The sequence below is a fragment of the Physeter macrocephalus genome, chromosome 16, assembly GCF_002837175.3.
Source record: "Physeter macrocephalus isolate SW-GA chromosome 16, ASM283717v5, whole genome shotgun sequence".
Lineage (NCBI taxonomy): Eukaryota > Metazoa > Chordata > Mammalia > Artiodactyla > Physeteridae > Physeter > Physeter macrocephalus.
Genome location: NC_041229.1, coordinates 21,950,027 through 21,977,628, shown reverse-complemented (window position 1 = coordinate 21,977,628; position 27,602 = coordinate 21,950,027). Strand labels below are relative to the sequence as shown.

At 37.4% G+C, this 27,602-nt stretch overlaps 1 protein-coding gene across 2 annotated transcripts in view; it reads left to right on the top strand.

The window, feature by feature from the left end:
- Positions 1–1,004: 1,004 nt before the first annotated feature.
- ZC3H12C (zinc finger CCCH-type containing 12C) overlaps positions 1,005–27,602 on the top strand; it is a 65,547-nt gene continuing 38,949 nt past the window's right edge. The window contains exon 1 of one of the 2 annotated variants that reach the window (XM_024131254.3): positions 1,005–1,188. In XM_024131254.3, coding sequence (XP_023987022.1) covers positions 1,165–1,188 — 24 coding nt within the window. In that variant the 5' untranslated portion in view covers positions 1,005–1,164. Of the gene's footprint in view, positions 1,189–1,339; positions 1,410–27,602 lie in introns of those variants that run through there. The other variant, XM_024131255.2, reaches the window with a different exon arrangement.

Genomic DNA, 27,602 nt, shown 5'->3' with positions numbered 1-27,602 from the left:
AGGTGGCCGTGGTGACACTTAAACGAGATAATGCACTTAAAGCAGCTGCCAGGTCTGTGGCACATGGTAGAGGCACAATCCAGGGACGGAGATGTTCGTTTCCCTCTCACTCCAAAAGCAGATGCACCCTGCCCAAGGCTAGGAGTGAGGCGCCTGGTGACAATTCCACAGGCAGGTGAGTGAGATGATTTGAACATTTCTGAAATGTTGGCCTAGATTGTGCTGGGTGTTGGACAATTCACAGAAATAGAAAAAGGCCCGCTGCTCTCAGTGCTTTCACACTTGCAACTCAGGAGCCCACCTCCGTGCAGAGGGCTCTCCTCCCAACCTCCCGAAGGAGATCTGGATTCAACCTGACTTTCACTCAATTTTGACATGTTGCCACTTCCAACAAGGCCAGTTTCCTTACTGAAAGAAGTCCTTCCCCTGGGTAAAATCCCAACAGCTTCATTTGTTTAAATTCCCTCATTGGTCTTGCTAATGCCGGGTGTGGTTTTTCCCCATTACGGAATATTGATAACAAGCAAACCAGCACGGGAAAGGAAGGCAGCCGCTCGATTTCCTTGCTACCCAGGGAATGATCCGTGGTACTGCCGGGTGGAGGAGGTGTAGCTGAGCCTAGAGGCGCCGCCGGCCCGGGCAGGGGGAGCGGAGCGGGGAGGTCGGGACCCCTGGGCTGGGCGCGAGGAGAGGCGGCGCGGGAACCTCCCGCAGCCGCAGTGGCCGGGCCAAGCCCGACAGGTTCCAGCAGCTCCCCTCACCCCTCCCCACGCCTCCCGGGTTTTCCCCTGGGTTCGGGGTTTCCTGTTTCAGTTCTCGGTGATCTCCAGCAGCAGGTGCTGGTTTGCCAACCTCAGCTCCAGACGAGGCGAAGGAGGAGAAGGAAAAGAGGAAAGGGGAGGAGGAAGCGGCGCAGCGGCTGCGGCTGCCGCTACGGGCGGGCGAGGGGCGAGGCGATAGCGGGAGATCCAGGCTCGCTCTCCCCGCGGAGCAGCGGCGCGGGCGGCGGGCCGAGCCGGGGCCCCGGCGTGTGGCCGGTGTGCGCGCAGCCGGCATGGGGGAGCCTCCCACTCGCCCCGCGCCCTAGCGGCGGCCAGAGGCTGAAGGAGAGGCGGCCGCCCGCCGGAGGGTCCCGGGGCGGCCCCGCTTCCAGGGCATGTGGTGATGGCTGATGAGAAGAGACTGCACGTAGGTTGAGCAACAGATACGGGTGCGCGCGCGTGGGGGGTGCGAGTGGTGCCAGCCGGGGGAGGGGGCGCCGGGGCTGCGGCCGGCGGGGAGGGCTCGCGGGCTGGGCGGGCGGGCGCGGCGCCGAGCGGGGAGGGCCCAAGTGGCTGCTGTTGCTGCGGGCCCCGCCGCCGGCTCGCCGCTTCCTCGCGGGGCCGGCCATGCCGGGTAGCGGCCCCCAGGTTTGTCCCTCGGAAAGGGGGTGGAGGGGCTGACAGCGGCGACAGTGGCCCTGAGGGAGCCGGGCGAGGGGAGGGCCGCGGGCCGGGAGGCCGCGCCCGAGCGCCGGGCGGAGGGGCCGGGGCTGGGGCGGCCGCGCCGGCAGATCTCCAGGCCCAGGCGGGTCGGGCCACTGGAAGTCGAGTCCCTGAGCCCCGGCCGCTCCCGGGGCTCGGACGGGGTCGAGCGATAGCCCAGCGCATCCTCCCGGGCGGCAGAGCCGGCCCCACCGGGGATCTCGGGCGAGGGGAGGCCGGTCTCTCCGGCCCCGCGGCCTAGGGCTTCGGTCCACTCCCGGCCGCCCCAGGGCACGGCCGCCGAACATGGAGGCGGACCCGGGCGCCCCGGATGGAAATGGACCCACAGTCCCGCTCCTGAGGCTCAGACCTCGCGCGCTGGCGGGGGTGGGGGGGCGGGGGGGGGAGTGAGGCAGCATCCGACAGCTCGGATCCAGCCCTAGCCATTAGCTTTTATTATCCATCCCTCCAGCCAAACCGCCGCCCCCAGGCGGGCCGTGGAGAAACCCCCCTCTGCTACAAAGAGGGGTTACAAATATAACTTGGAGAAATGAATCCCGCATTTCCTCCCTCAACTGTCTCGTCCTTCACCCCTTCAAGACCTTAAAAACAGCCTAAGCTTCCAAGTACTGATCACCCTAACTGGATTTCTTGCCGTTTGGGTAACCGTTATCAATCCTGGTTTGTGCTCTGTGTTTTGTGATAAAGAGAAGAAATACTAATCCAGATTTAGGGAAAGTTTTCCTGTTGGTTGCAAGAATGTGTTGGAATATCCCCAGGCCCGTGAGGCGCTTATTGATTCAGATTTTCTTTTTTTTTTTTAACCATCTTAGAATAGTTGCAGAGATACTTGGGGCTCAGTAGATTTAGAAATTTGGGAAAATTCATCAGTTCTTCACTCATTTCCTCATTTAGTTTTTCTAATATATATTATAAACAGAAAACAGTGGATATGCCTTATACACGTTTTTGGACCTTGGAGAACCACAAGAAGTAGGAATGTAATGTGTTATATATATTTTTAAAGTCTTAATATATTTAGAGTATGAGGGTATGACTTCCATTTATTTAATCACATATGCAATTAATTTTAGTCACAATTTCTCAATTTTGGTGTTATCTGTTGTTCGAATATAAGGATAGCTTCACCAAATATCTGTAAATTGTCTTACTGTTGCTAACCCCAGGAAGATGCTTATTTCAGACTTGCCTCTCTATTCACCTGCTTTCTTCCAATTTGGTATTTGGATTTTAAGTTACCTTAATCTGTCTACTTGAAGATACCCTAAACATCAGAATGGTCTAGTAACTGTGTATCTATGATTTGAAATGTTTGAGTATTTTTACTTAGTTTAACAATGGATTTTGCTTTCAAAGTAGGTTACATTTCTACCTCTAGCATCTGGTCATCACACAAGTACTTAAACTCTATATGTAAAGTAAAATGAACTTTTAAATAAAACAACAACAAAAAAGAGGCCACTATTTTTTTAACCTGCTTTTGTTTTGTTTTTTTGTTATTTGCGGTACGCGGGCCTCTCACTGTTGTGGCCCCTCCCGCTGCGGAGCACAGGCTCCTGACGCGCAGGCCCAGCGGCCATGGCTCACAGGCCCAGCCACTCTGCGGCATGTGGGATCTTCCCGGACCGGGGCACGAACCCTTGTTCCCTGCATCGGCAGGCGGACTCTCAACCACTGCGCCACCAGGGAAGCCCTAACGTGCTTTTACTAATGAAAGTCTAATGAAACTAGTTTATTATAATGGAAAATATTAAAGGATAGGAAACAGAAACTTGGAATGTTTGTATGCTGATGGAAGTTTTTATTAGTCATTTCCTTTTACTACATTTTTGTTTTAATTACTATACTAATAAAATTATCCTATTACTGGCTTCTCTGGAGCTATGTTTTCATGGATTACATCTGCCAAATTGAACCCCAAGTGTTCAATGGATATAGTGTTTTTTAAGTATTTTTCTCATTCTACAACGGGGTTACCTTGTCTTCATTCTAGCACACCACAATGTTTTCTACATTAATTTTAATTACTGTAACATGTAAAAGTGTTGCTATCATTTTATAGTTTTTAATACCATTTTTATATCATTTTATACCCTTTTAGTGCTTTCCATTGCTTTTCTACATATATTCAAAAGAATTCTACTCGCATTCTTATTTGATAGCAGTTTTAAAGAAGCAAACGTAAGATTTTAAGTAGGAGGGTTTTTTTTTTTATCATTTTAGTATTAGAATTAGAATGTAGGATTGTAAACTAATTGGCAGTTATTGTTCATGTGAGACTGGTAAACTTCTATTACCTCAGCAAATAATTATTTAGTATCAATCTAGGTACTGTATAAGGACCCTGACCTCTAAAAGAAGAGAGATTATTAACAGAGAGCACATAAAGCTAGATGGAATATTCTAGGTGCCATAAGCAAAAAAGTAGGAAATTCAGGCACTGGGAAAGGTGGCATGCCAGGCCTTAAAGGTGGGAGTCATTTCCAAATGAATACCCTGAGTCAAGGAAAGCAGGGAGTAGGTGATCTAGTGTGTCTGGAGCATTCCCCGGATGATAGGAGTAGTGGATGATTAAGGTGGCAAAGATGGTTTCAAGGGTATAGTTTTTATTGGAAAGAAAAATATTAAGTAAGAAGGTCAGTGAGTAACAGAAGCATGTTAAATCAGAAATTCAAATTTAAGCCTAAAATATCGTGATTCTGGGGTTCAAAAATACCAAATGTTCTTAAAAAAATTTGTATTTTAAGTGCTGATATGCCTCCTGTATGATCATCTCTAGGTCCATCCATGTTGCTGCAAATGGCATTATTTCATTCTTGTTTTATGGCTGAGTAATATTCCATTGTATAAACATATGAGATCTTCTTTATCCATTCATCTGTTGATGGACATTTAGATTGCTTCCATGTCTTGGCTATTGTAAATAGTGCTGTAAGGACCATTGCGGGGGGGGGTGCATGTATTGCTTCGAATTATGGTTTTCTCCAGATATATGCCCAGGAGTGGGATTGTAGGATCATACGGTAGCTCTGTTTTTAGGTTTTTAAGGATCCTCCATACTGTTCTCCATAGTGGCTCTACCAATTTACATTCCCACCATCAGTGTAGGAGGGTTCCTTTTTCTCCACACCCTCTCCAGCATTTATTATTTGTAGACTTTTTGATGATGGCCGTTCTGACGGGTGTGAGGTAATACCTCATTGTAGCTTTGATTTGCATTTCTCTAATAATTAGTGATGTTCAGCATCTTTTCATGTGCCTTTTGGCCATTTGTTTGTCTTCTTTGGATCTTCTGCCCATTTTTTGATTGGGTTGTTTGTTTTTTTGATATTGAGCTGTATGAGCTGTTTATATATTTTGGAGATTAATCCCTTGTCGGTTACATAATTTGCAAATATTTTCTCCCATTCTGTAGGTTGTCTTTTCATTTACTTCATGGTTTCCTTTGCTGTGGCACACTGTATTTTGGATCCAGTGGCATAAAGATAACTTTCAGATCTGTGATGTGGAGATATCAATTCTCCATCTTTGTTTTTTATAGCTGACATAATAGTAGCTATTGTGTATTGTGCACTGATGTGCTAATGTCATGCTTTTGCTTGCTTTTATTATCTTCATTCTATAGATGAGGAAACTGAGACACAGAAAGTTTAAATAAGTTGTCCAAAGTCACACATCTAGTAAATTGCAGAGGGAGTTTAATCCCCTGAGTCTGACTTTGAAACTCATGCCCTTAACCACTGGGCAGTTCTGCCTTCCTGTGATACTATTTTTAGTTCTGTAAAAAGTGTGTCAGTGTGTGTGTGTTCGTATGTTGATACACATCGTTTCAAAATTAAGAGATGCATGATGATTCTTATGCCCAGAGAACTAGCATAAAGTAAAGCCCATAAGCAGATGTCTGAACACTCAAAGCATTCTGCCTTTAAGATAAATTATTAGATCTCTAATCCCAAGTTCTTCCTGCTTGCCTGGACATTATTCCCCTGTACCCCCTCATCTTTTGCCTGGCTCACACCTCATTATTCAGGCCTCAGCTTAGATCTCACTGGGTTTACTCCATTGTAGGTTAAGATTGATAATAGTAGGTGACACTTACTGTGCCAAGCACTGTTCTAAGTGCTTTACATATATTAATGCATCTAATACTTACTGCACTCCTATGAAGAAGTATTTCAATGCTTTTTTTTTTTTCTGATGAGGAAACCAAACTACAGTGTGATTAAATAACTTGCTAGAGGTTTCACAGTTAATAATGGCAGAGCAGGTGTCCCAACTTAGGCTAAGTACCAAATATTAAGGTCTCTTTAACCTAATACATGTTAATAAATATATTATTGTGAGATTTAAACTATAGAATAGAATCATCTCTCTTGGGAGTTTATAGAGCTTGGTGCCCCACCTTTCCATCCCCATTTAACATTCACTAAGGATTTTCTCATGACATTAAAAATATTTCAAACATTTTCTTCCTAAGAGCATATCATTTTACTTAATCATTCTCCTGTTTCAGTTAGACATTTGTTTTCCCCCAGTATTTCAAAATCATAATGCTTTAGTTGAACATCCCAGTATATTTTTTTTTTCTGCATCTGTGTTCTTAGGATGGATTCCTAGAAGTAATGATCAAAGAGAATAAGCTTTAAGGTCTTTGATGGCCAAAAAGTTTTCCAGAAAAGCTGTATTGGTATGTACACTTGTCAGAAAAGCGTGAGAGTGCTGATTTCATTCCATGTTTGAATGAACTATTAACTGTAAAATTTTTGACAGTTTGTTAGATGAACATTAATATCTAATTTTAATGCTGATTTTTTTCTTATATTTTAAGATATTAAAGTAGGCAGGTTGATTAAGAAGAAGCAAAGAGAAAAGTAAAACCACCTGGAATCTTCTTACCCATAAATAACTTCTGTAAATATTTTGATAAACACTCTATTTTTTATTCCTGTAGTTATACTTTACAGAATTTTTACTTGAGTTTTAAATTTAAAATACAAGCATTTTCTAATTCAAATTCACCCATCTTTAGGCAAAATTATTTGTTTACTCCCCTGTGTTTTCAAAATACTTTAAATCCCTCTGTAACACTTGTATATTTGGTGATAGTTAACTGTTTCTTCTTTATTTCTTTTTTGCTTTCTGTGTCTCTGCTCTTCATCTATAAAGCAGAAAAAAAAAATACTAGCTAGGGCATAGATTTGTCATAAGGATTAACTGATAATACAAAATGTTTATAACAGTACCTTATACTGTGCCTAGGATCTTCTTTATCTTGTTTGTAGTCTTTAGGCAAGGACTCTGGTTTACACTGTTTTATCCCAAGTCTTCTACAGTGTTTAATACCTAGTAGATACTTCATGAATGTGTTTTTATTGTTAAAGGCCATAAAGTATGTTCTTTAAATGGATCTGCTGATGTGTTAGGGTGAACAAAAGTCAGTAGATGGTTACGAGATGATCGCAGTAATCAGTAGAGCAAATAACACAATTGGTGTACCCAAACATTTTAAAATTAACTTAGTATGTATGATGTGATTTCTTGAGTGGTCATAGGCATTTACCCTTATCTACCCCACTTAGCTGGGGAAGGATATTATAAAGGCGAATTTCTAGAAGTTAGTCTTACAGTCTTTCAAGAACAAAACATTTTAACTATTTTAAATGGAAAAATTTAAATACATGGATTATATTTTTCTACCTTCAAGTAACGTGTAGCCTATAACTTCACTTATTATGAAGCATAATAATAGCTAATATTTATGGGGCACTAACTTTGTGCCAGGTACAGTATTAAGCACTTTACTTACATTATCTAATTTAGTTTTACAACAATTGTATAAAGTTTATACTGTTGTTTTGCCTATCTTCCAGGTGATAGAACAGGGGTTATCAAGATTTCTGATTTATCCTATCTAAATAGCAATGCTTGTTTTGCTTTTTTTTAAAAAAAAAGATGGTGAGGACAGCAGAACTCAATGATTTCTGTTGATTTATATTAATGATTTTTGTCTTCTCTCCTTGCTGTTAGCTGTTCCTTGCTGAAGTTGTCACTTCTTCCCTCTAATTTGAAGAAGATAACTGCTATGGACTGTGAAACTGAATGACAACAGCTAATATTATGGCTAACATAAAAGTATTTAGGCAGCAATTAAAGGCCTTTAGGACTCGCAGATTGTCTAGGTTGGAGAACTGAGAAATTGCACTTTCAGAGAGGGTAGTTGGGGCTCTAACAATCAGAGAGACCTGAGTTTGAATACCAGCTCTGTCCTTTACTGGCTGTGACCTTAGACAAAACTCAGTTTCTCTTTGATTTCTTTTACTTTGCAAGTTGTTTTTACTGATTTAAGCTAATGAGTATAAAAGTGCCTGGCACATAGAAGGCAGTGAATGTTATTATAAAATGACTTAGCAGTATTCACTGAATTGATTAGACAGAGATTTTGTTTGTTTGTTTTATTTTCTGTGTACTTATTCACTGGCTCTTAATTGTATTCTGGGTAGTTGGGCTTACCAGATGAAAAATACCTAAAAAATCAAGTTTACTGTTATTGCTTTCAATATGTCAGTTTATATTTTAGATTTTTCAAAGGGCTTTCAAATTTATTACTTCATGTCATTTAGGGTGAAGCTAAAATTAGTTTCTGTTCTTTGTTCTTAGTCATCTACTCATTTCCTATTCAAAATTACATGGGCTTAATTTTATCCTTATTCTGTGACTTAGTCTGTTTCAAATCTTGGCTTTTACTTTATAATTTATTTTTATTATTTTGTATATTTATAGGGAACAGTTCTGCCATATAATTGAGGCTGCCGCCTCATTGTTGACTTAGACGTTTTTTAAGTCATCGTTTCTTTGAATTGCCCCACTGAGTTGGCGATTTTATGTATTAGATACTTCTTTGAATTTTGCTGTAATTGTAAACGATTAGTACAGATCTACAATGCTGGAAGTGTGCAATAAATTATCTATTTTGATAAAGTAGGCATTATTTCTATTTTTGCTAAGATAGAAAAATGCCTTAAGTAACATAAAAATTGTGGTCATAAAGTATGTTAAAATTAGCAATATCATGCGTAGGAAAAAATCGTTTTAAATAGGAGATATGTTTTCCAAAGTGCATTTCTATTATTTTGACTACTTCGTTTTATCTTTTAAAATTAAATTTTGAGTTAAATATGTTAACGTATTTATTTTATCACATTTTTTAAATAGAGAAAAAGTAAAAGTGATAATGAAAAATCATCTATAATTCTCCCATAGAGATAACTTAAAGTTTTGGTAATGTTTTCATTTTTTTAAAATCTCCTAGTCAATATAAACACATCCTTAAAAAATTTGTATGCATATGTAGTTTTGTTTCTTGCTGTTCATTCAATATACCATGTTTTCCTGTATCATTAAATATCCTTTTAAAAGATTATTTTTATTGGCTGAATGGCATTCAACACATTCAAATACTGCAATTTAATCAAGCTCATATTGTTGAGTATTTAGAGTATGACCAATATTTTTATTGTTATAGTGAACAATGTGATAAATGTCCATGTATATAGATCTTTGTACACATTGATGAATATATTTTAAACAAATTCCTAGATGTGATCATGCAAATTGCCCTCTAGAAAAGTTGCACCAATTTATATTCTTAGAAATGCATGTGTGTCGCTCTCTGCACCCATCACAGTTTCCCTACACAGCCTGTCTTTGTTAATTTGATAAACAAGAATGACATAATAGTGCTAAGAAGCTCCTTCAGTAGAGTCAGAGAGATTGAGTTTGAGTTCCTGTTCTGATGCTTGTGTGATCATGGGCAAATTTCCTATATTTTCCTAAGCCTCAGTTTCTTTGTGAAATTGTGATGATAGTACCTATTATCATGATAATATCATATAATATCATGGTTTTGGCTATTAACCAATAATGTACATTGAGGTATAAGCCCTTGAGAGCTGTTAGCTATCATTATTAATTATGAATGAGATTTCACCTCATTATATTCTATACTTGGTATGCCTATAGTTTATACCTTGTAGTGGGTGGTATAAAGGAAAGTTAGTCAATTTTAAATAACCATCTTTTATGTACCATTAGTTACATTGTAGGACTTAGTTCCAATACTTTTTCAGTTGACTCTCTTGATTTTCAGGATATATTATAAGTGACCCCCAAATAATATAAATTTTAAAAACTATTTCAACTTTTTTTCTTGTCTTGTTGCATTGGTTGAAACCATAGAACAGTGATAGTAGGCATTTGAGCTTATTTCTTATTTTACTGGGTCTTTCTCCCTGTTATTTCATTTTTTAAATGCCAGTGGCTATTATTTCCTGACATAGGTGTCCCCTGCTTACATACACATATTCCTGCAAATATCTATAAAAGCTAAATGTGAGAAACTTGAAAATAGATTTATATATTATGGGAGAATTCCCTTAAATTGTTAAATTCCTAAGTATCTTTTAGGCACATCTTCAAAAATATATTTTCAGCATTTGACTCTTGTTCTCTTCTTTTTAAATTGAACATACAGTCAGTCAGTTTAAATAAGGCTAAATGTCAGTAAGGCTGAAATTTTGCTGCTTTCAACCCACTTAATTATTCCATCCTTGTCTCAGTGATACAGACTTTGAGACCCAGTTTACTTTTCACCATTGTCTGCTATTACATTATATTTATAAAATACTAGTTAAAGTAAATGAAACAAATTTGCCCCTTGGACTAAAACCGTTATTCAAATAAAGTCTTAGGGTCATAGTCCCAGAGCCCTCCTTACTCAGCTTCTGAGGCATCTTTCAGAAAACTGTTTAAAAATGACTACCCCCCAAAAAAGATTCAAATAATTTACAAATCACAAATATGACAGTGCTACTGAAACTGAAGTTTTCAGAGGCTAGCAGGAAACCCACCCTGTGATATCGTAAGGTTTTTATTAAATAATTTTTGTACCAAAGTCCTGATTTAGCATGTTTTAAAAAATGATTGGGCTGGCGCAGTGGTTGAGAGTCCGCCTGCCGATGCAGGGGACGCGGGTTCGTGCCCTGGTCTGGGAAGATCCCACATGCCGTGGAGTGGCTGGGCCCGTGAGCCATGGCTGCTGAGCCTCCGCGTCCGGAGCCTGTGCTTCGCAACGGGAGAGGCCACAACAGTGAGAGGCCTGCGTACCACAAAAAAAAAAAAAGATTAAGTATAGCAACATATACTATATGAAGATATGGTATTCACAGATCTAGGTAGTGTCTTTCTATTGTTGGGTTACTAAAATTTCTATCCTGGACTCTCTTCTTTTTTGTACAGTTTTCCATCCATGCAAAACTATATTTTTAAATACCACCTACATGCTAATGACTACCAAATTTTTATCTCCAATACTGACTTCTCTCTTTTACCCAGCTGTCTTGGGACAGCTCTACTTGGATAGCTATTAGTATCTGAAACAAAATTATCTAAAACAGAATTTTTGTCCTTCCAAATCTGTCCCTTTCCAAGTCTTCCCCACTTTAATAAATGTTACTACCATCTTCTCAGCTGCTCACACCATACATAGATCTAGAAGTTCTTGATTCTTTATGTCTCTTTCATCTTCCACACCCATCCAATGCAAGAGTCTTTAATCAATACTTATGATTAAATGAACTGAATTAACAGTGTTCAATATTAGAAAAATCTATTATCATAGAATGAAATCTACTGGGTAAATGTGTATTGTTATAATTTGAATATACTATATAACTTACCTTTCTTATATTTAGAACTTTTGTATAAAGTATAAGTAAGATTATACATATATTTGATTGGTTTTGGTGCCATCTTTGTTAGGTTTTGTCATAATTAGGCCAGCCTCCTAAACCAGTTGGGATACTTTCTATTTTCTTAGGTGCCCTAGAATAATCTCAGTAATAAAGGATTTTGCCAGAACACACCCATAGAAAAAATAGGTGTAGCATTCTTTGTCAGGAATGGAATAGAGGGTATAAATCTTTAACAAAGTTTTTATTTCTTCCATGGTTATTCACTTACAACCTTTTCTTAAATTGGCTTCAATTATGGATTCTTATTTATTGGCATAAAGATTTATGCAAAGAATCCCTTCCATTTCATTGAACATTATATTTGTATTGTTAATCTGTAGAGTTCCTCAACCTCTTGGTCACATTTTTAGGAAGTTATTCACTTATTCATTTATTAATTTATTCATTCATTCATATTTAGAACCAGCTCTCCATTATATTAACCATTTCTACATTTTTTTGCTTCCTAATTTACTTATTTATGCTTTTACTTTTATTACTTTTCTACCTTTATTTTGGCTTGTTTGCTTATTTTAACCTTTCTAATTTAAATGTTTAATTCATTTATTTCTTTTTTCTATTAAATACATTTACACCATTAATTTTTTCACTGAGTATTAATTTGGCCACATCCCATAGGTTATAATTCTATTGTCATCCATTTTTAATGTCCGTAATTTTATTTTTTATTTTTCTTTAACTGCAGGGTTATCTGGAAGAGAGTTTTAATGTACAGATATTGGGAGTTTTAGGGTTTAAAAAAATTTTTTTTTGTTATCAGATGCTGACTTCTCATTTTTGTGTCTCATAGTCAGAGTATACTTCCATTCTCTATGTTTGAGTTTTTCCTAAAGGCCTTGAAAAAGTTGGTCAGTCGAGTGCGAACGAACGTCCTCTGTATCTTATCTTTGAAGTCAAGAAGTCCCTAGCAATTACTCTGTGAGTACCTCAGATAAGGGCCATTTTAATTGTTGTTGCTGTTGTTGATTAAATACGCATATACCCTGGAGTTTAATGCCATCATCATCATTTAAGGCCTGTGGATAAAAGAAGTAAATCTAAAGCTTTAGATTGTCAGGGCTATTTGTCATCTTTGTGTAAGGATAGGATGGTGTAACTTTCAAAATAAGCTGATTTCTAAGTTTGTTTGAAAAGTATTTGAGTTCCTTAAATGGGGCATCTCTGCCTGCAGATCTCTACACCTCTTGGCGCTTGTGTGCTCCCTTCTGTGTGTGTTCTAGGATTTCCTGGGGTTGGAAGTTGAGCCAGCAGCTCTGTTTTTCCATGGGCCCTACTATGCTCTTTACCAGTTTATAGTATTTCAGGGTGCATCTTTCAAATACTCTCACCCCCAAAATTGTAAAGCTTTGGAAATAAAAATTAGTTCTTCTTCCCTGACCTGTTTATGGATGGGATGAATAAATTGGCCAAGAGAAATGACAGAATTATAGAAAATACTCCACATTCTTTAAAATGGATGGTGGACAATTCTAGTGATCCCTATAAGTTAGAAAAACAAAATGCTTTAAATTGTTGCTCTTTTATTTCCCATTAAGTTCTCTATTTTTCAGTGTTCTTTCAGGTCTTTTGATTACATTAAATAGAGGCTCTGCTAGGTCCTAAGGTCTTTAATCCCTCCCTTTTAAATAAGAACCTCAGTAGGGAATTAGAGGCAGCTAATGTTTGAAGTCAAATACTGATCCACAAATGAGAAAAATTTTCTGTACTAGGAGAGAGACTAGGTTTAGAGTATAGGTAGTATAAGTGTGATTTTGAAAAAAAACATCAGGGGTTGTCTTATAAGAATAAAATTCACAAAATTAATTCTGTGAGTTTGGTTGATGTAGAAAATTTTACTGCTAGCCTAGCTGGCTGGGAAGCACGTGCCAGGTTGACAGCTGCAACTTAGCTTCTAGACCATCCCATGCTGGGAGAGCACCTGAGTGAAGATGTGGCAGGTAGAGAAAACACTTTGGAATTCCTGAGTGATATCCAGAAGCCAGAATGCCAATTTGGCAAGAGTGCTACCAGGTGCTGAGTCTTGGGCCTGAGCATTCCTCAAAATAACAGGTAGATCATAAATGTTTATTTCCCACTTTGATAGCAAATGAGTACTTAAGTTTTATGTGCATTTTAATAGATTGAATACTATTTTATGATAAACACCTAATATAAGCTAATCCAGTTCAACATGGATTTATATTTGATCAAAATCCTGAAATAATTTTCTTCTCAATGTGTGCTAACCTCTTCCGCAACTTTTTGTGTTATCTCTTAAAAAAATAATCAGAATTAGAAGATAAAAAAAACAATCAGTTATTTATTTTAGAAATACTGGGTCTAGGGACTTCCCTGGTGGTCCAGTGGTTAAGACTTTGTGCTTCCACTGCAGGGGGCATGGCTTAATCCCTGGTTAGGGAACTAAGATCCCACATGCCAGCGTGGCATGGCCAAAAAAGAAAAAAAAAAAAGAAATACTGGGTCTAAAGACTGATTAATTTGTTCTATTGCTAAATCTTTGCTTCTCAACAAAGTAGCTTTTTGCTTACTAAACCCAAAAGCTTAAGAATCTCTTCCAAGAGTGAGAAATGAGGTAAGTTGGTTCTGTCCTCCCTGCACCCCCTTCTCTCCATGCACATGTGTGCGCATGCACACACATGCACACACAAGTGCAGAGGAAGAAAGGTGCCGACAAGGAAGGAGGTCCAGAGACCAGGATTACGTTAAGATTCTTATATTTAAAAATCTTTCATCAATCGTTTTATCTAAATAAATAGTCATTTGGTTTAACAAGCCATCCTTAGAGTATCCATTGTACTTATGCCCCTTCCTCAAGAATCTTTCATACTTAAATATTTAATAATTACTTTAATCATATAAACATCACAGTGCCCTCACTGATCTTTCTTTTGGAGTTTTGATTTTTGCGGGAAGGGAGGCTGGACGGAGCAACTAGGATGGGAGTATCTAGACGGCCAAATGGCAGCATTAAGCCTCTAGGTGTCTTGAGATCTGGGAAAGAAGACTGAAGATGCATTAGAAAAGGATGCAGAAGAGCAACAAGAACGCACTTCCTGCTCCTGAACATTGGCAGTTCCCTGCCGGCGGTGCTTGTCCTCGCCTTTCACCCTTCACCCCGAGTCAGTCCTGGCCCTCTGGGTCTTGTGGAGGCTGGGAAAGGACTGCAGGGTTGAGGGTGGTAGCCTGGTTAATTTTGACCGAGAATTAGAGGCTAAAGTAGGGCCAACGTTTGCCTCATTGAACCAACTCTGTTTTCCCAATTCACTGCTATTCCTTCTTTTTTTTCCTCTAAGTTATTGTCCTTTCATTTATTCCCAGTCTTTCATTTGTACATAGGTGGGCATACCTTTTTTCTCTCCTGCTCCATTAAATCCATTCTCCTGGTTTAAAGTTCTTAAAAGAAAGAATAAAAAAATCTTACCCTCCCTACCCACCAAAATATCTTTCTATATCTTATTCCTTTCCTGCCAAACTTATTAAAAGAATACATATGCTGTCATCTCTTCTTCAGCACACACTTATTCCTTAACTGGGAGTTTTTAGCCTGTGTTCTGTGGTTCCCCAGAGGGTCCATGGATAGAATTTGAGCATTCTGTGATGTTGGATGGGAAAAAATTTATGTATTTATATTCATATCCTCTGATTGAAATTTACCATTTCCCTCAATTATGAATGTAAGCAAAAGTCCAATTTTAATAACAGCATATATGACTGTGTCATCCATAGAAATCATAAATGTTTCCCTATCATGTTACAGTTGAAGTAAATACTCTGAGATATCATTTTTACTTTTAACTACTTCAAAATCATGGTAGTTATTAGGTCTGCTGCTACATCTTATTTTAATGTGTTAATAAAAGGCATATATTTTACTATATCACATTTTTACATATTTTGATGACTATTTTAATTTAATTGGCTTCTTTGTAATGCAGTCTCTGTTTTTGCTTTATGCATTTAAAAGCATTACTTCAAAAAGAGGTGTATAGCCTTCATTAGACTGAGAAAGGATCTATGGCATAAAAACTTGGTTAGGAGCAGCTGCCTGATCACCCCACCTGTCTTCATATCTCCGAAAAAGCTCCCTCAGTGGTCACTAATCACCTTTACCCAATGTCCTCAATCATTCTGCAGTGTATCTGTATCAATTGATGCCATCAGTTATTTTTTGTTACTCCTTCCTCTTTTGTCTTTAGTATCAAATCCTTACTGGACCCATTGGCTCATCTTAGAAAATATCTCATATTTGTTTCTTTTTTTCTGCATAACTTTAGATACCAGTCACCTTTTGCTTAGACCATTATGTATTATAATACCTTCCTAACTTGTCTTCTTTGAGTTTCTTGCCCGCTCAAACCTAATAGAGCTGGAATTACCATCCTAAAATGTAGTTAGAAACACATCATTCACATTCTCAGAAACTTTCAGTGGTTCCCCATTACCTTTCTTTTTTTTAATCTATAATTTTAATTTTAATTTTATATTATAGTTGATTTAATTACCTTTCTAAAATGTGGGTAGAAATACACCATGCCCTTTTTCAAAAACCTTCAGTAGATTCCCAGTAACAAAGTTGAAACACTAGTATGGCATTCAAGACTTTCCATAAACTAACCACATCCTAACTTTCTAGCCTCTTCTACAGCAGTATTAATCTCACAGTATTCTTTATATCATCTTTCATGTCTCTGGGACTTTGATCCTGTTTTCTCTAGGCAAAAATCCTTTCTTTCTCTACCTTACCCCACTCCCCATCTTGCCCTACCACAGACACATACACCAAAGTATATATAGGAATGTGTCATCATCATCATTCTGTTCTCAGCTTATATGTTGCCTCTCAGAACCTTCTCCAATCTGAGCCAATGTCTTTGTCTCTTGTATTCTATGATATATCACTATTAATAGCATTAATTTTGACATGCACTATATTGTATAGGTATTCATCTATTTGATTTCTTTAGTAAATTTATATTCCTTAGGGTAGCAACTGTATTCATGTTTGTACCCTCTCTCATCTTCTTCACTCAATGTCACTTTCTCATAGTAAGCATTCAAATAAATGATTCTTGAGTGAATACATGAATTCATTGAATACTGGCTTAACCTCTGATTTAGCTTGATTGGGTGACCATGGACCAGGCTGCTGTCGTCCTGCGTTTCATCAGAGTATTACTTTTAAAATGTATTAGTTGTACACATTTTAAAATAGAATTTGATCACCTAGCTAACATCTGTAAAAATGCCATAAGAACTAAATTACTCCGTATTTAATGATATTACTATCAAGAAAATCGATTCCTAAGTCATAGGATTTTTTTCATAAAAGATTTGTTAAATAACAATTATTTAAGGGAGAAAATTATTATGGCTTTAATTTTTTGATAGTAACTTACAGATCTTAAGAGAAAGCTCATTCTGAAAAGTATACTAATTTATTACTTTATTAAAAGTTAATGAGATTATGAGAGAGGTGGGAGCCGATGGCTGATCTTTGTCTACAGCCATTTATTTTAAAATAATTTTGCACAGTCCACCATCTATATTGCTAAACTGAAAGAAGTATTTTCTCATTTTCCATAAGAAAAACCTTTGTTTTCTTTCAGGTGCTTGTTATAATTTCTTCTAATTTTACCTCCATTTTCTCCCACATCCCTTCACGTCTGCCCACCATCAGATCAATGTATTTCTTCTAAACTACTGATTCCCAGCCATTTTTATACTCATGTTCCTTACTAAGCTTTCTACCATTCTTTTTTGAATATATTTTTCCTCCAGTTGTATCAAGATATAATTGACATACAGCATTGTATATATTTAAGGTGCACAGCATAGAGATTCAACTTACATACATCAAGAAATGCTTATCACAGTAAGTTTAGTGAACATCCATTATCTCATATAGATACAAAATTTAAAAAAATAGAAAAAAAAACTTTCCTTGTGATGAGAACTCTTAGCATTTACTGTCTTAACAACTTTCACACATAATGTACAGCAGTGTTCATTATCTGTATCATTTTGTACATATTACATCCCTAGTACTTATTTCTCTTATAACTGGGAGTCTGTGCCTTTTGACCACCTTCATCCAATTCCCCCTTCCCCCACCCTCTGCCTCTAGTAACCGAAAATCTGATCTCTTTCTATTTTTTGTTTGTTTGTTTGTTTGTTTAACATCTTTATTTGAGTATAACTGTTTTACAATAGTGTGTTAGTTTCTCCTTTACAACAAAGTGAATCAGTTATACATATACATATGTTCCCATATCTCTTCCCTCTTGCGTCACCCTCCCTCCCACCCTCCCTATCCCACCCCTCTAGGTGGTCACAAAGCACAGAGGTGATCTCCCTGTGCTATGCGGCAGCTTCCCACTAGCTATCTAATTTACATTTGGTAGTGTGTATATGTTTGTTTGTTTTTGAAGTATAATTGACCTACAACACAATGTTAGTTCCTGTTACACAACATTATGATTTGATATTTCTGTACTTTTCAAAACAATCACCAGGGTAAGTCTAGTTATGATGTGTCACCATACAAAGATACTCATAGTTATTGATACTGTTGTCTTCTAATTATCCTTATTAGCCAAAGTATTCCATGACACTTAAATCTTGAGTAGTTTTTCTCACAAAAAAGGATAGGTATGTTTGTCTTTTCCAAACTAAATGTCATTCCCCTTTCCCTCTGAGAAACATTGTTCTAAATTATTTTATTAATTTATCAAAATTCATGTTCTGAGATCATGAACAAAGGCAGAACTTTAGAATTATATTAATGAGAACATAAAATAATGAAAATCAGGTTTTCTATTTTTTTGTACTGAAATTTCACTTTTAATATAAACTTTTAAGATAATACTTAATATTTACTATGTGCCAAACACTGTTCTAAGTTATTATATATATTGCAACCCTGTGCTGTTGGTGTTGTTATTATCCCCATTTTATGGTTGAAGAAACTGAGACACAGCAGTTGTATAATTTGTCCAGGATATTTGGATACTTTTTGGGAGAGGGTGTGTTATGGTGTTTATATCCATAAATTATAAGATCTCTCTCTTGCTCATCCTCTTTTCTTTGGACCCCATACTGGAGTAAACTCTACCCTAGAACTTATAGTAAGGGGTCAGGTACACGTTTCAGAACACCAGTAAATCAGATATTAGAAATAGTGCTGCCTGTATAGGAACACATGGCCCAGTCTAGTCTAATTCCCTTTGGTACGTGGGGCAATTGGTTTGTCATTGAGAAAAAGTTTGGATGGAATACCATATCCCTTTTCTAACATCAGCAAAATAGTGGTACCCAAATGTGGCAAAGCAAATAAAGAAAATGACAAGCCAGTCTTATGATTATTGATGTAAAAATTCCTAGGGAAATACCAGCATATACAGTATAATCCTCCAAAATGTAATCATATTTCTATATTAGTGAATCTGTTAATATAGTTCACAACATTAGTAACTCAAAGAAGAAATTGTATGATCATCTTAATATATCATTTTAATGCAATATACATTTTTAATTTTTTTCTTAAATCTTTCATGTAGGAGGAAAACATTTCTATAAGTGACTTTTTAAAGGCTACATACTGTGTGGTGTGTAAATGTATAGTTGTATATAAACATATAATTACATACAGCTAACACTTACTGAGTGCATACTGTGTGCCTGGCACTGTTCCAGGTGTCAAGTGTTTTACATGTATTAGCTCATTAAATTTTAAAACAACTATTTATGTGTGTGTGTGTGTGTGTGTGTTTGTGTGTGTATATATATTTTTTAACAGTTGAGGCATGAGGAGGTAAATTTGCCCAACGTGATAGATGTGTATATTTTATATGTATATGTGTGTACAACCTAACCAGCCATCAATATAATGCTTAATAATAAAACACTAGACACATTCCCATTAACATCAGGAATGACACAAAATAACCATTGTTAACATTACTATGTAATTAGACAAAAGTATGAAGCAAGAGATGTAAAAATTGGTAAGGAAGAGGCAATCTGATGATTTTACATTATTATATATGCCTGGAAAACCCAAGAGCCTCAGTGAAACACTAATAGAAACATTGAGTTCACTGAGATACCTAGTTCACTAAAGTTTTATGTACAAGAATAAAAATAATTATTTTTTAGACACCAACAATAACTAGTTAGAAAATATAAGGGAAGAAAAAAACCTCCATTCACAGCAAGAACAGAAGCAAAATATTTTAAGACAAGTTTAAAAAGAAATTTATAAGCCCCCTACAAAGAGATCTAGGAACTGTATTGAAAGAGGAAATTTCAATCAATTATTCTTGATTAAACAATATAGTAAATCAGTAGTGCTTTTTAAGCAAGTATTACTACAACACAATCTCTATCGAACTCCTAACAGCAGCTTTTCTATTAAAACTTGTCAAACTAATTCTTAAGTAGCTGGAAGCATATACATGCAAAAGATTCTCGTATGATTCCCATGCTGTGTAAAGTTTTGAGGTGCGTCGCCCTTCAAAGCTCTGTGTGACATGACTTGTCTTGACCTTGACCTTTCTGACCTCATTTGCTGACTCCTCCCCTTGCTCACTTGCCGCCAGTCATACTGGCCACCTTGCTGTCCTGTGAACGCTCTCATCTCAGGGCTTTGTACTTAACCCTCCCTCTTCCTGTTACACATTCCTTTCACTTCATTTAGGTATCTGCACAAATACCACCCTATCATAAAGGCCTTCCCTGATTGAAAGTTTCTCTATAGCATTTACCATCACCTGACATGCATTTACTGTTTACATTCTCTCCCTCTGTGAGTTTGGTGAGAAAAGAGACTGGCTTTGTTCTTGCTGTATCCCCAGCACCTGGCACCTAGGAGGTGCCCGTTTGCTGAATGAAACTGGCATTAAAAATTACAGGTAAGATCACTAAGAGTTCTGAAGAGAGGATGAAATTACAGTCAATCTTGTTTTTATTGAACAGTTTACCCTTGAACATCACAGACATTAGGGGCACCAACCCTCTGTGCAGTCAGAAATCCGAGTATAACTTCACAGTCGGCCCTCCTTATCCAGGGTTCTGCATCCCCAGATCACCAACCAAGAATCACATAGTCCTTATGTAACTGTTGAAAAAAACAGTTACATAAAAACATGGGTCCACATATAACTGGACCCATGCAGTTCAAACCCACTGTTGTTCAAGGGGCAACTGTAGTTATGTTCTATGAAGTCACTGCAAATACTGAACCATTGCTTCTAGAGGAAATACAGGATTAGGTTCCTGCAAGCCTCCGGTCAGAACATTTTCATGGACCAATCAATACATAACCTTGTTGTACATGCAGTACTGTTTAGAGACACTTTATTAAATATGTACTGTTGATTCATTAACACTGAACTCACAGCCAACAGCACTGTAACTCGTGCCTGAACAAAGCTTACCTAACACATATTTCTCCACAAGGCACATCACAGACTTCTTGCACTTAGATAGCACTTGAGCACTAGACTTGGGGGCCATTTAAACAAAATTCACCAACAGAAAGCACAAAAATGCAAAAATCATAGCACTAACAAGCCCTTTTTAGGACACTTGTTTCAGCATGAGGGCTTTGTTCAGCCTCCGGTGGAATGCCTGTCTGGCAACTCAAATGTTCCGCCTCTCTGCACATGCACGTGGCCGTGGGGCGACTATAAAGCACCACGAGGATTTATTGGGGTTACAAATAAATTTTAGTGAGTAGGCAAATTTGCAAGTACAGAATCCACAGATAACGAGGACCAACTATACATCATTTTTTCAATAAATATTTACTGCGTTTCTGCTATGTGCCATGCTCCCAGAGTTATTTACCACTCAGACATTTATCAAGTCCTAACCTTATGCCAGGCCCTGTGCAAAACTCAAATAATCCAAAGATAAGTTTAACCGTGTTACGGGAAAGGTTTCATGGCAGAGTTGGGGTTTTAGCTGAATCTTCAATACTAAATAGATAAGATTTTAACCTGTGAAACTATGGAGAAAGGTATTTTAGAAGAAAGAATTTTTTTTTTTTTTTTTTGTGGTACGCAGGCCTCTCACTGTTGTGGCCTCTCCCGTTGCGGAGCACAGGCTCCGGACGCACAGGCTCAGTGGCCATGGCTCACGGGCCCAGCCGCTCCGCGGCATGTGGGATCTTCTCGGACCGGGGCACGAACCCGTGTCCCCTGCATCGGCAGGCGGATTCTTAACCACTGCGCCACCAGGGAAGCCCGGAAGAAAGAATCTTAAACTTGGCTATACATTAGAATCACCCAGACCAAAAAATAAATAAATAAATAAACATCTATAGGGATGAAACTCTTAACACCAGTATATTTTAAACCTCCCCAGAGGATTTCAGCGTGCAACCAAATTAAGAGAACCACTGCTTTAAATCCTCGTGTTTGGCTGGAGTGTAGGTTATGTGAAGGGACGTAAAGAACAAATAAATCTGGAAAAGAGATTTTGCCCCAGTTATTGGAATGCTATCATTTAGCACATATTTATTAAGCACCTGCTGTTTGCCAGGCACTCTGCTAGTTGCTGGAGATAAAGCAGAAAACAAAACACAAGAATCTCTGGCCTGTTAGAGTTTATAGTTGAATTGTTTTGGCAGCTGTTTAGGATGATTCATAGTCTAGATTTAACTTATAGTATATGATGATTTGCATTTAGAAGGAATCTTGTCCTAAATGTTCAGAATTCTAAATTTAATGTCTAAATTACTATATCATCCTCTGATATGAATAGAACTCTGTAAAGAAAAATTGTGTTGTGAACTTCTGTGCTAATTTGACTGCGTGTTTTCTAACACAACCATTCGTTTTGTTAGCCTCTCAAAGTTTTTCAATTTCTTGCACACTGGGACAATTGTCTAAAATCAGTAGAATGAGGACCATTGGAAGTACTAACTCAAGCATTTCATTTTCTCATCTAATAGAAGTTGGTATGTAAGGAACTATTATCTCTCTTGATTATTAGCAAGAATATATACTTAGATCAAACTTAAAATTAACAAAGAACTTTTATTGGGTCATAATTTGCTGTATACCATGTTTTATATATTTTTTCCTGAGTTCCTTTACATTTAATGTACCATTACACTGTCTTCTAGACCATTAGCAAGAACAGAGACCTCTAATAATAGAGTCCTCTTTTAATTCTATCTGATACAATTATTCTTTATAGCCTGAATCTGTCAATTTCACTTAAACTTTTGGTCAAGAAGTTTTGAGTTAGTTTGCTAAATGGAGTTATTTAATACCCGAAGAAGAATAAGACATGCACCGTCCTCAGCTGGTACACTCAGCCTGAGATGAAATGATGTGCACACATGAGCACGTGCAGGTGGGAAGTGAGGGGTGCTGTCAGGAGTGAGGTACAGTGCTGTGGCATCAAAGGAGAGATGGGTTGAGTTCTGACTAGGCTTGGAGAATGATGTTATAAATCTTACCATTATTGTCAGAGACAAAGTGCCATTTAACTACCATCCAGCTGTGTTATAATGCAGAGAATGTGTCTTACATATATTTTATGTAAAATTACACCGTTTGGTCAGCTTTTCCTCAGTTTCAGTTGTACTTAATATAACTGTGTTTTGTTAACGTGGATGATATCATGTGCTTTATACTTTTTTTAAGATCATCTATGTCCTTTTTTCCTCACGAATTTTCTCTATCCTGCTCCGCCACACATTAGCTGCTTTAGCAACCTAGTACATCAGCATTTTGGATGTCATTTGTATTCTCTGAGCTTTTCTAAAATTTCTCATTCCTTGAGTATTTACAAGTTTTATAGGAATTGAAGATCATCTTTTTAAAAGACTTGCTTGTTTATTTGAATTTTTAAAAATACTAAATGGGGGGAATTTCCTGGCAGTCCACTGCTTAGGACTTGGCACTTTCACTGCTGTGCGCCCCCATTTGATCCCTGGTCAGAGAACTTAAATTCCGCAAGCTGCCAAAAAAAAAAAAAAAAACCTAAATGGGAAGCTAATCATTGGGAAATATTTGAAAATATAACCCAAATAATGATATGGGTTACATTGTCACTTAAAGTGACTATAGAAAAGTTTCTTTGTTTTTAGACCACTGAGAAGAAATACTGTTTTTGTGGATTTCCTTTTTGTCTCTGAACCCTGGAGAGAATTGAAAGTATCTGCTCTTAGTGTTATGGCACTGAAATATTTTTATAATCAAACCCTAAGAATTTTGACTTGAAGAAGCATTATCTTCTTTCTTTGTCACAGAATTGTTTCTTTTTTTTTAACTTTATCCCTTCATACGTATTTTTAAAATGGTCTGTTGAGTTAATTTATGTAAGTCTTTTCATCACCTTTTTTTTTCCTTAATAGTTCTTTATAACAAAACTTATTGAATATTGTTTGAGGGGGTCTTTTTCCTGCCTTAGTTCTGAACCAATTGAGAAATAAACAAAGGAGCCAGGTAGACGGACATCAAAATAGCAGCTCTTTTGATGGAGCTATTGCAGAACATGACTTAAGAGCACAGCATAAAGGACTTAGCAACATTGAACCCCCAAATTAGAAAGATGTAGTCATCCAATCTCAGGCAGTGCTAGAGAGCAAAGCAACTCTGTGCTGTCTGCACCTGGGCAGATCCCAAGAGAAATGTGCAGAGGAAGGGGCTGCACTTTGCTTACACAACTCATCTTCCCAGACTTACCCCTCAGATAAGTCATCCTCAAGTGAGGCGGAAGAGGCCAGAGTGTTACTCCAAGGGATGCCACTCTAGTTAGGAAATTGAAGCCAGAGAAGGAGACTGCAGGAAAAGACCTCTCATCCCTGCCAGGCTTGAGCTCACTCAATTTCACAGCTGCCTTGAATGTTGAAAGCAGCCCCAGTGGCAGAGCCAGGGCTACAGGAACATTGCAAATCACTGCGGGCTCTTTGATAAGCTCACCCTGTCACAAAGAGAAATAAAAACTAGCAGGGAGCATTTTGTTCATATGAATGCCTGCATTCAAATTTGCTGGAGGCTGTTTTTTACTGGTCCTGTTTTTCACTCAGATGTCTTCTAGATAGCAACACACTGCTGGGTACCATATAGGTTTTTTTGCTGTGTGGATTATCAAAGATTAAATGGATCTGCCTTCAAGAAGCTTACAGCCTGGTTCATAAATAAGTACTATATTGTGCAGTACAGACTATTAATGTTATAGAAGTTCAATAAAAGCCAGACTGGTCCAAGAAGATTTTTATGGAAAAATAAGCCTTGAGCTGGGCTTAGAACAACAGATGTGATCTGGTTAGGTGAGGCTGTGCAAGAGAACACTTGGGTGAAGGGACAGTTGTTTCAGCATCTGTGACTTCACTTTTGCTATTCCTTCACCTTAATTGAAGTGGGAAATAAGAATACAGGGCTAGAGGAGCCCCGGTTGTAAGAATCTTGAAAACAAAGCAGAGGACCAGAGATGTGATCTGCTGAGATTTTTTTTAAACCTAAGCGTGGTGTCATTGAAAATTACTTTGGCAGGGATGTACTTAGGGGGTATTCAAGGAAGGAGATAAATTAAGAAATGAAAGTAATCTAAGCCTAAGGAAATGAAATATATTAAAGCTCTCATGCCCATCTGATTTACTAAATATAATAACTTTCAGAGGTTAGAGTTAGTGCCTGATTGATTTTGCTCCATTCTTTTACACCATGGGTATAAATTAGGTTTTTGGTTGGTTGGTTTTTTTTTTTTTAATCAAAGATAATGAGAGCTTTTGGTTAAAAATTTAACCTTTCAATCTTCTGGGGACAATTGGGAAAATTTGATTTAATAATCTTACTTCTATGGAGGTGTTTTAGGATGAAAAGAATTGTAGATTGAAGGAGAACGAATCCATATTAGGAGAAAGGTACCGGGAAGGCTGCTTGGATCACTGCTGACAAAGAGAATTGATTCCAACACTAGCATCAAAACCCACGTGTTTCACATTCATACCTCAGCAAACAGTTGAATTTTCAAATGTTAGAAAAGTGCTTGACATTGACAGATTTTAGTGTTATCACTAAAACCACACTGTCATAACTGCGCCCTGTGCTCAGTCATTTATTGCAGTGACCCAGACAGCCCAGTACAGCTGTTTGCATTTTCTCTGCAGTGGGAAGTGCACCAGGGCCATGTGACTAAGAAAGGCAGGCAAGGGCCTCTTTTCACCTACAGATGTTTTAATGTGCTTAACGTTATCCAATACTAGCAACCAAGATAGTCTAAATACCACAGCAGGATCTGATTAGCTTTTTCAGATCACTGCCTTTATTTGCTGTTTGCAAAAAAGCTTAATCCAGTGCTAGGGATCAGGCTTCCTGCTGAGCTCTTGGGTAGTTTTCTCTCATTCTTTGTGTTCACAGTGGCAGGAATTAGTGAGAAGATTCCTCCTCCTCCTGAATTAAAGCTATAAAGTAGTAACTATAGTAGCAAAGGGGTAAAAAGAAGAAAGAAAGCCCAAGGGAAAGAGGGACTGTCTATTCATACTAAAGAGTGTCTTTTTTATATACAAAAGGGAAAAGATTTTAATGTAAATTCATAAATATTGACCTTGCTATCTCTAGTCAGTACATAGCTTAAGTTTTATTAGGTTTTAGTTGTAACTACTTTGCATGAATATGTCATATTTTTCATCTTAATCTTATTTAATCAAACTCAGTTTTACCAGAAGTACATTTACTAACCATACTAGTGGCCTTGATTTATCTTTCTTACTTTTTTCAGAGTTGATGATACCTTTTTACTCATGAAATTAAAAAAAAAAAAAATTACTGCCACACCAACAAAAAAAAAATTCTAACTTGATTTCTGTGATGTTCATATGCTTACTCAAGACATAAAATTTGAACTCTATGTAATTCACATTATACTTTGCAATAAACTATAATATTAGAAATGCTTTATCTTGATCTTTTGTGGGCTTATGGAATTAGGCTATGGGTGTAACTATTGCAAAAACATTACTGTAACCCTTGGCAGAAAAAGAATAGTTCTTCCTTTAGAAATTAGTTTGGCATTCAGAATCTAATAATTACATTTAGTTTAAAAATACTTTCACAGATTTTTAAATTTTCTAACATTTTTGGAATAACATACTTTCATGGAATATTAAGCTCTTTTTGATAGACAAATGGTGATCTACAAATACCGTACTTTGTATTTTAGTTTTCTTTCTGGAAACAGCAATAATTTTTAGGCTTTTAGTGGGCATAAGGAATGTTTTCGGTGAGGTAACTGAAAAATTTTAACCATTTAGAGTAGATTTCTCTCTTATTTTGTAAACAGAGTACCTCTCTTTTACATTTGACTGGGCACAATAAGGACATGCCCAAGAGTCCCAACCAATATTAACTTTTTTTCCAAGTATTGTCCCATGGTCCTAAATGTGAGTAGCCTCTGTTTTTGTGTGTGAGAAGAGAGACTGATTTAGATTGTTTGAGATTGTTTGGGGTGCTTTAACCAAATTTTATACCTTTAGGGTACTTGATTATATACTGGGAAAGCCCAGGCTCTGCATAAATCAGCCTATCTCAGAAAATTGTATTTTAAGAGGAGCTTTTTCCTTCACTCTTAATTTGCACTGGAATGAAAAGGGGAGACCTGTGTGTGTGTGTGTGTGTGTGTGTGTGTGTGTTCTACATCACATAAGTAGGTAGTAGAACCGCTTTATATTGCCTTTTTCTTTAGCAAGGAAATAGTGTCACAACACCTGATGGTGTTTAAATTTTGATTGAATTTCTGTAATCAGAGGTCACTCAAGATACAATTTATGCAGCTCTCAAAAGCAAGTAGTCCATAACATTATAAATACTGTAGTCTGGAACTTTGAAATAAATCAGGGATGACAGGCTTCCTCACTGACAGAGCTGATTTTTGTATACTCATATCCTTTAAAAATATTACAATGTTTCTTCTTTGTAAAGTTAACCTGTTCCTGAACTGAAATTTGAGTATTACATCTTACAAATTTTATGAAATACAAATATAACAAATAACATCATGTTGTATATTTAAACATAATGAAAGATTTTGCTTTTATTTAATTACATGATTAACTAGTATCCATAATAAAATAATTTTACACTGTTATTTGACATAAATAAAGTGGATCGTTCTGGTGATTTTAGGTTGAAGTTAAGTAGTTTTGTCTAAATATTAAGTTTAGATGACTCATTTGGCACAAAGTTGGCCAAACTTGTTTTATCTTATGAACTTTAAAAAATCAGTTCTGTTTGTACACTCTTAAACCTTTTTCTTTTGCAATCTTATTTTCATCATCTCTTTTTTTGTTTGTTTT